General features: G+C 33.1%; 1 protein-coding gene across 1 annotated transcript in view; it reads left to right on the top strand.

Moving 5' to 3' along the window:
• Positions 1-1,237: 1,237 nt before the first annotated feature.
• LOC106474575 overlaps positions 1,238-9,648 on the top strand; it is a gene marked incomplete at its 3' end in the record, with an annotated part of 21,557 nt that continues 13,146 nt past the window's right edge. Inside the window, exons 1-2 of the mRNA XM_022402890.1 lie at positions 1,238-1,956; positions 4,821-4,872. Coding sequence (XP_022258598.1) covers positions 1,407-1,956; positions 4,821-4,872 — 602 coding nt within the window. The remainder of the gene's footprint in view (positions 1,957-4,820; positions 4,873-9,648) is intronic.

Raw genomic sequence — 9,648 nt, 5'->3', positions numbered from 1 at the left:
CACTTTGAAATTTACTAATATTTTCCATTTGTACTTCTTGACACTGTTGTTGACTTTCCTGTAGTTGCTGCTAACTTTCCTACAACTGTTGGAGGCTTTCTTCCTGTTTCTTTTCTTGTTCCAGTTGTCACTGGTGCTGGTTTTCATGCCACTGCTGTAATCTCACTTCACGTTTCTTTTCTTTTTCCTCCAACAACTGTGGTAATCTCTCTTCTTGTTTATTTTGCTGTTCGAGCTGCCACTGTTGCAGGTTTTTTTGCCACTGCTGTTGTCTCTCTTCTTGTTTCTTTTCTCATTATTCTTGTTTCTTTTCTTTTCCTCCAACAATTGCTGTAATTTCTCTTCTTGTTTCTTTTCGTTTTCCTCCAACAACTGCTGTAATCTCTCTTTTTGTTTCTTTTCTCGTTCTTTTTGTATCTTCTGCTGTTTGTGTATTGTTGCCATTAAATCTGCTAATTCGTAGTTTGATTTGCCACTTCTCGTTTCCAGCTTCTTTTTTATCTTATTTTTTCCCATCCCACTTCTGACACCAATTTGTTATGTGTCTATTTGTTTTTTGATATCCTGTATAAAGTCTTTTGGAGGAACTTCAGCAATAGTTCTTTCTTAATTAAACCAGTTTATTTTTTTCTTGATACAACTTTGTAATACACAGAATTTCTAATCAGTACGTTAAACTTAACTACTTTTATAACACATGCTATAAATCATAGTGATTCACACATTTTACTTGCCTACTGTTCACTTGTCTCAATTATCTGTATCTTCGATCCCGCTGGTTTTTCTCGCCCAGCTTATATTCTAAAAAAGAGGGCGTCTAGCAAACACTCGGACTTCGTGGGATTCCTCGAAAATTCAAGAAACTACAGCGCGTATGCTCCCAGAGTCACGCGAATTCCGCTTTCGTAACAATATCTATACGTCACCGCTAACGGAAGCCTACGACAATTGCATATTATACACGTACTGAAATTTAACGTGCTCTAGCTAAAAGGTGAGTTTGCACTTTAACTAAAAATTGAACTAAACGATAGAAGAAATAATAAATGAACAGTAAACAAAAATATAACAAAATAAAAGTAGAATTCACTATATCGTAGACCATTGTAGATTTTGCCCTTAACAACAGACAAATAGATACAAATAATTTTTTAAGTAGATTTGGCTTTGTTGATTCTGTACATTATTGTATATGTAAGTTTAGTACCATAAATAACCACCAGATGGTCTTGCATGATGCAATAGGCTTGTATATGTTGCGAACGTATTATTGAATATGCAGCGATTAGAGAAGGAAATTTTGGGCTGTTTATCGACTAAATTTAATGAATTTTAGTACTCGCAGAAGCTAGCTAGCCAAATACAATAAAAGAGAGCTTCTGTCTCAAAATTTGAACTGTGTCGTTATGAATTATCAAGTAATGTTATTTAAAACTTTCACGCAACCCGTCTCTTTTCGTTGTTTTAAGCCCTGGAGCTGGAATCGACTCTGGCAGAGGAGAGGCTTCCCTTTTACTTTTAGTGAAAGAAGGTCGGGCTTACGTCTTTACGCATTTAAGACTAATTATAGGATTACATTTTCAGTAGTAAAGAAGACTTCACATCATGATAGCTCCGGATTAAGTATTAAAGAATTGACAGAGATATTGTTTCCAGGATGTTGCAAAGTAATATTGTCTGCTAATCCTACTAGTGGATATCAGTATCAATATTATCACAGTCTGCACAGAAAGATAGAAATCCCTAAGTCTAATCCTGTATTATACTTGCCCAAAAAAGTGTGTTTATCAGGAAATTTCCTTTTCCTATATTCAAATTTGAGTTGTAGATGGAAAAAAAAATTGTGGAAACTTTTCAGCTTCTCAACAGTGGGCATTGTATTTGTAGTGTTACTTTCATTGGGAGTTACTGAAGTGTATTGTGAGAGTAAACAACATAACTCTTCCAAAATCGCTGGTGAGTAAACTTTTATTAATTTGTAGATATAAGGCTACTTTCACTTGGATAAGTTTGTATAAATATTCAACTGTTTTTATAAATTACAAATTGTATTCTTTTCAATTAATATACTACTTTGCTATTTCATTACTTGCATGATCTGGCAGTTTCCTCTTCTGAAGGTTTTCTACTACCCGCAATAGCTATTTTAACCACATCTGTTAGATTTTAACCATAGGTGAGTATTTCCTCAATCATATACTTTTTTATTTTTAGGGTTCCTTTTATTTTTTACTGGATCCCACTCTGTGGTGAGTGTTGCCCTGGCAGGTATGCTTTCTCTTTTCAATTCTGTACTAGCAACCACTTTCACTATAATCATTACAGGTTGCAACAGGCTCTGTCAAAATGAGGTGTTCCATAAGTCCATCTAGGCACTTTTTGGATGGTATTATTTTTTTATCATGGATTTCCACTCATAAACTATCATGAGTATAGCTAAAGGGGATCCTGCCTGACCCTGCCAATCTTTAGGTTGAATAAATTGGGTTTGGTTTTGGTTTAAAATCGCAGGGAACTTGGTTCACCTATTGCACAGTTTTCAAAGCACTGTTCATCATGGCTCCCCAATGCATATTACCCCATCAGACTACTGGTGGAGGTTGGGAGTCCTTACCTTCCCAGTTTCCAGTTGCTGGTGTTGCAGACAGAGCATTTTCCTCCAGATTGTTCTGATGTGCTCTTCCACTCTTGGAGAAGAGGGTGAAGTTGGGGGCCCTCCTACTTGGGTCCTGGATGTTTTCCCCAGATGTCAGTAGGAGTGGCACCAGATTTAACACGAAGCTACCTGGTTGGGAGGTGCATGGTCATTCTCTTTGATCAATGTCGGTTTCATATTATTGTTCATGGACAGAGGTTTGGTATCTCCTCATAATACCAAACTCAGTGTGGTCCCATCCTAGGTTCTTGGTTGAGCACAGGTTTTCACCTCCTCTCCATAATTCCAGGAGTAAGTGGAATACTCCTTGTCCCCTTTGTTGGAGAGTAAGAATGAATGTTTATAATTCCAGACTGGATGAGCTCTGTTCCTTTGGTTGATTATGGCATACACGATCCCATCATTCTGAGCCTGGGGTGTTACCTTTTGGATTTCTTAAGGTGGAGAAGAAAATGCCAGTTCTTACTTCTCAATTAACCTAAAATTGAACAATATTCATTTTTCAATTTTTCCTTTCTATGTTCTCAAAGATGTAAGTTTTTCTAAAGGTCTATAAAAGTGAGATTCATGTGACTTGTTTGCTTTGGTTAGGCACTGTTTAATTTTATGTTATGACACTTAATGCATTTGTGCTGTTGATAAAACTGCTTCTTTGATTTGTGAACTATAGGTAGAGCTGTTTGATAAAATTCAATATTGCACAAGTTTGTTAGGTTTAACCTAAAATTTTACGTGTTTTATGTACATTTTGGTTATAGCTGTGAGTATAGTAGCTGTTTTGAAGTAATTATTTTACGTTTCCTTTAATATATAAATTATTTAATACAATTTCCACAGTGCCTTAATATTAGGCTTAGAAGTTTTATTAAGCATCGTTTAAAGAAAAGTGTTGACCAGCATTCAGAGTCACATGGTAAGACACCCTCTAACTTGCTACATTCTCTTTGCTTACTTTCTCATTGTGATTCTGGTGATGCAAAATACATCACTGTATGGTTACAGGTTGGGATCCAATTAAAAGTATATATAATATTGCAGTCCAATACCCTTGCCACCAACATGGAATGTAGGTACCATGAACCCTTAATTCCAACCCCAAGTTGTGGAACCTCTGCTTCTGGTTGGGGCTGGCCTATACTGATGATTACTTGTATTCTGTTCCTCCTTTGATGTAGGAACTGAATTCTTGGTGAAGAGCATGTCTGTTCTGGATGTAGTGTGGTTCTCCCACTTTTGTACCATATTTATCTTGATACACTTCTGTTCTGTAAATACACTTTTTGTATGGTTCATACCTGCACTGGCCCCGCCACCTTGTCAATGTGGGATTGTAGCTTTCGTGTCAACAGAAGTAAGTATGTTTTGAAAGTTAACATTTTCCTATACTGAAAATGTATTTCCAATAATACTTACCGAGGCTGACACTCTCCCACCCTACCTCCCCGCTAAACGCCGGTTTATGTCTCGAAAAATTGATTACATTATCTGAATGAGGTGCTTCTATACAGTACCTAGACAGAGGGCACATTGGAGTTGGGGGAGAAATTTGCAAATTAGAATTTGCTAAAGGCATTTGAGTGGGGTATATAAAGACTGGAGCAAGCATTTGCAATGCTTAGATGGGCAAAGAATGGAAACCATGGAGATTGAGAAATAGCTGTAGTGTCAGCAGAGATAAGTATTATTGGAAATACATTTTTAGTTTAGGAAAATGTTAACATTAAAAAGATTCAAAAGTTTTTGTTAATCTGCAGTGGTTAAAAGACGAAGAATTGTCTTTCTTCATGAGACAAGGATAGATGGAATGATTGGAAACATTAAATTCAGTTAATTATTATTTTTATAAGTTGTGGCACTAAATAATTAAGCTGAATAGAGTTGAGTTAATCAAGAATAATAATGAGATGTCATATTGACAATATTTCAATCACTTGTATACGTGGAGTAATCAAACAGTAATAATCAGAAATGCTAAATTCTCACTAGTTGGTTACATTAATCTATGTCATTGATGCTCAAAGGTGATTGATTTTATTAATTGATCGTGGCTCATAGCTAAAACTTTGAAGTGGGTCACTTAATTTAAATTACTTGTAGTTTCATATGTATGTCTTCCAACAAGTTAAAGCTATTAATTACTTTAAGGTTTGTGATCATATTTCAGATACAAGACTGTTAGCAGCTGCACAACTAGGGCAAAGTGAGGAAGTAAGAAGGTAAACATTAATTTAGATAAATTGTAAACAGTCGTGTTAGGCATGCCAATATAATATTACGTACACTAAATATGAATAATTTTTAAACAGTCATGTTAGATATGGTATTAAATGTCAAATACAATAATATGAATAAATTGTAAACAATCATGTTAGATATGGTATTAGAATATGAAATACACTAAGCATGAGTAATATGTAAACAATCATGTTACATATGCCAGTAGAATATGAACTACACTAAATATGAATAACTTGTAAACAATAATGTTAGATATGGTATTAGAATATGAAATACACTAAGCATGAGTAATATGTAAACAATCATGTTACATATGCCAGTAGAATATGAAATACACTAAATATGAATAACTTGTAAACAATCATGTTATATATGAAATTACAATGTAACATACACTAAATTGAAGATGTGTAACTTGTACTTTTTGACATATAATTTTCATGAATATCTTAATACTTGTATTTTAAAGAAAACTGCAGTTGTAGTATTTTTAAGATTGTGATAGCTTCAGTGAAATTTCTTTCCTTTATTTGTGGATGTATGCCAAGTGCTAACCTGTAATTTTGGATGTACATAAAGTGCTTTAGAGATGCACATTTTTTTTTTTAACTCTTTCAACACAGGTTTGGTAAATCTAACCAATCTCACAACCACCATAAAAAATTAGGAAATAAACATAAATTATGCCTCTTTCATTCTAGAATGAACACAAATTATAACATGAAAACATAAATATTTGGCTTAAATCTCATAACATTATACATTTATATATATTTATTGTTTTTATTATATTGACCTTTCACCCGTGCCTGGCTAACAATACAGAAGTTACAACGACACGGCTCACGTGCACTCATGTTACTGTATCAAATAACATAAAGTTGTTATTTGGTTCTGTACAAAGCAACTTGTCTTGGCTGTGTTTTAGTCGACTAGTATTTTGTAAAGTAGTCACATTTCAATTATTATACATTATATATGTATATAGATCATTGCTACTTTGAAATAAGTTCTTAAACTTATTTTTCATAAAACACAGAACAGTAAATGAAGAAGTAAAGCAACAATTATCTCTTTAAAAATTTTGCGTGTAGAGGATATGAAACAAAGTGATTTTTTTAGGTTTTATATATATACATTTGAATAACTAAAAAATCATAAATTACTACATCAATACCATATAATTCAACTTTAATTTATCAAGCCTAGTAACCAAGATGTACTTTAGTCTAAAAATATATGAACTTTCGAGCAAACCAAAGACACACACTACCTTCTTGAAATATTGGTTCAAAAGAAAGAAATGGTGCCAAGTCCATTAAAATGTCTGAGAATGCCACTAGGGGAACATTCTGAGCTTCCAATTATTTTATTTATTTATTTTAGACCTGGGATCACTGGTTATGTTTCAGGCTTTAGAAATGTGACATTGTTCTGTAACAATGCAAAACACCTAATTTACCTGTTAATATTATTGTTATATTTTCGAGATATATTTTGAAATATAATTCAAACTTATTTATTATTGTTATTCCTATTTGGACTCTAATTTATATATATATATACATATCATATTGTAATAACATTCTGTTGCCAGTTTCGTGTGTGTGTGTGTGTGTGCTACATTATATCTGTTGCATGATGTTAATTTCAAACGTTCTACGTTTGATAAACCTTGCGAAATCAAACATTCTGTTACATTAAAGTTTAAATCACAAGAGGAAGGGTGTCCCAGCCCTTAAACGTTATGAATATTAAAACACCTATTTTGCATTAACCATTTTTAATGGTACGAGTTATTGTTTTTAATTTCATCGTAACACAGTGATTTTGTTAGCTTTAATATAGGCGACTGGTAAAACTATTCAAATGTCTACTTTGTAAGTACTTTCTTTTAATTTTTTTTGACAGACACGTGCAGATAAATAATGACTCGGCAATTGAATTCTACCAAAAGTTTGGATTTGAGATTGTGGAAACAAAGGAGCACTATTACAAAAGGATAGAACCCGCTGATGCCCATGTTCTTCAAAAAACACTGAGGTCTTCCAAAGGAACTCCTCAGATCACTCAAAATGGTATTGACCACTCATAACCTTGAATTTTTAATTAAGTCATTGAAAAGTAAGTGTAAAATAGGTCTGTGAGAAGGGGACACCAGAAGGAATGTACCAATTCTCAGAAGAAGTGTTTTTCATGCATCCTCCACCGACCCAACACTATCATCAGTGCACTATTTGGTCTGGTGTCTTCTTGTTGAAGAAATATACCAGTATAGATATTCTTTGAGATTCCTACCTACAATATCCTAACAAAAGCTTTCTGTTTAGATTTAAGTAAATTTAATCAATTAATGGTAATATATTTTGAGTATTTGAAGTAAAAAATGGCTTAGTTTTTAGGTATTTGATATTTTTAATGTGTTTTTACCGAGTGCCGCTGTATCGTAAGTGTACATTAACTTATGAAAAGCTGTTGGTATACCGAATATTAAGTGAGGGTGTAGATAAGGTTAAAAGGGGTTTCTACAGAGGAATGGGGAATTAATCCAGTCTTGTTTAACCCACTTATCATGCTTTACAGACGTGCTCATCTGACTTTTTAACGTAACTGAAACTACTTAGATACAGTGTTGAGAGGCGAAGATTCTGATTTTTGAGTAAATTTAGTGTTGTGAACAGCTTTACGGTGGGCATGGGTTGTTGTTTTATAAGCAGTCTGTCACTTGGTTTTGTTTTTGATATTTGTAAACAGTTTTCACAGTTTAACTTCACAGGAAATAATAATAATAAGTTAAAAGCTTTTTTTACTACATGTGAATTTCAAAAGCCGTGTTTTGGTAGTCTACAGCAGGACAATATTTATGGTATCCAATTGGTGTAATTGGTTTTTATGTTCCTATTCTACCTACACACAACTCAATTAAGTTATAGAATAGTTTGTGCCCAGAGGTCAGTGTGATTCAGATATTGTGACGAAGTATAGTCAGACGATAATCCTTTAAAAGAGTAATAATTAACACAAAAAAAAAACTTTTAATTTAGTGTGAAAAACTGTACAAACTCCTAAAATTGAAAATTCTAAAACACTAAGCATTATAGAGCGTGAACCTAACCTGTTAATATCGCTGGTATTCGTGTTTGATAAGTGCAGTCAACCAATGAGTAACAAGTAAGTGTTATTAAAATAAACAATCTACCCTGGGGGAACTGGTGATCTAACAACATTTGAGCCCTTTCGTACGTGTATCTTTTAGGCTTCCCGGCAAACTTTTAAAAACCTATAATAGCCCGTAACAATCCTTTTTTTTTTTTTAAAGCTTCAGCCTGTAAAAAAAATTACTTACTGAAATTTTGGTCTCTGTTTTCTCTTTTTGTTATCCTGAACGAGACTCCTTGTGTCTATTTATTTATGCATGTTCTCAGTTACAAGGTAAAGCATATCCTTTATAGTTAGGTAGAAGTTGGGAAACAATCGTGTTTGAAACATATGCCTACGTTCGGTTCTATAGGACTTAGATTATTATAATATAGCACTTTGTAAAAATGGCCTGTACTTCAGTGAATTTTAACCTATAGTTCATGATATATAGTATTTATCTAGTAGCAATAGACATTGCTGGGAGGCCTGATCTGTATAATGTCTAATGGAGTTACACCAAAGCGAATCGAATTGTCGGACCATGGAGTTTGTCAATTTTAATTACCTTTAACCCGTTATATTCTTAACGAGGTTTTTATTTGAAAGTATTGGTTAAAAGTCCAACAATTGATGATATAACAAAAAAATTGTGAATATTTGCTGTGATTAGAAATAAACTGAATGTAAAACATTTTTTATAAAGTTCTTTGTTGATATTATAGATAGAACTTGGCCGTGTCCTATTAGAAAGTTGTATCATGGGAAGTGAGAGCTATTTGTCTATAATTATTAATAGTAACTAGACATAAAAAAAAACTGGCATGGTAACAGCAAGACTAGAGAGATCAGAGAAATTTAAAAAAAGATCATAGTGTCAGAAAAAGATTGGAATCTCTCACTCTGTCTTGGAAGCTTCAAACACCTAGTGTTAATTAATTAATTCATTTTATTTAGTAATAGGTCATACAAAATCATTAATAACTAATGTGTTCTGATATAACTAACTCAACCCTCTGTATTGGCATGTTGTGTACTTGTATCTGCAGATCTGGTCTGTGGAGTAGGGTGGTGGAAAGAATATGGTCAGTCCGGTATTAAGAAGAAAAGTCCATTAATCAATATTTTGAACTGTATAGATGTAATTAGACTTGTTCCTATCAGACTTAAGACTGCATCTTCTCATCAATCCTAAACAATTTATTCTACTTTGAGAAGCAAGAAATTATACTTTTTATATTAATTTTTTTTATGGCATTTTCCAAATAAACCATTTTTTTTTGAAATGGTAGCAAAACTATACTTTGAAAAAAGTATTTTATATAACAAAATTCGTAATACAAAATTACACGTTACTGTAAGTCTCCAGCTTAATACAATGAATTCAAATTTTAGTCTTAGACTGTAAAAATGTGAAGGATGATTTGGAAGATGATAAGAACTGTCATAGGATCTATTATTGGCCCCTTACCTAGGATACATATATATAAACCTGTTGACTGACAAAGGAAGTTAGACATCTATTATTGGCCCCTTACCTAGGATACATATATATAAACCTGTTGACTGACAAAGGAAGTTAGACATCTATAATGAAATATCCATTTAATGTTTTT

The sequence above is a fragment of the Limulus polyphemus genome, unplaced genomic scaffold (assembly GCF_000517525.1).
Source record: "Limulus polyphemus unplaced genomic scaffold, Limulus_polyphemus-2.1.2 Scaffold7379, whole genome shotgun sequence".
Taxonomy (NCBI): domain Eukaryota; kingdom Metazoa; phylum Arthropoda; class Merostomata; order Xiphosura; family Limulidae; genus Limulus; species Limulus polyphemus.
The sequence above is the reverse complement of the archived record's forward strand: the minus strand, read 5'-3'. Positions and strand labels throughout refer to the sequence as shown.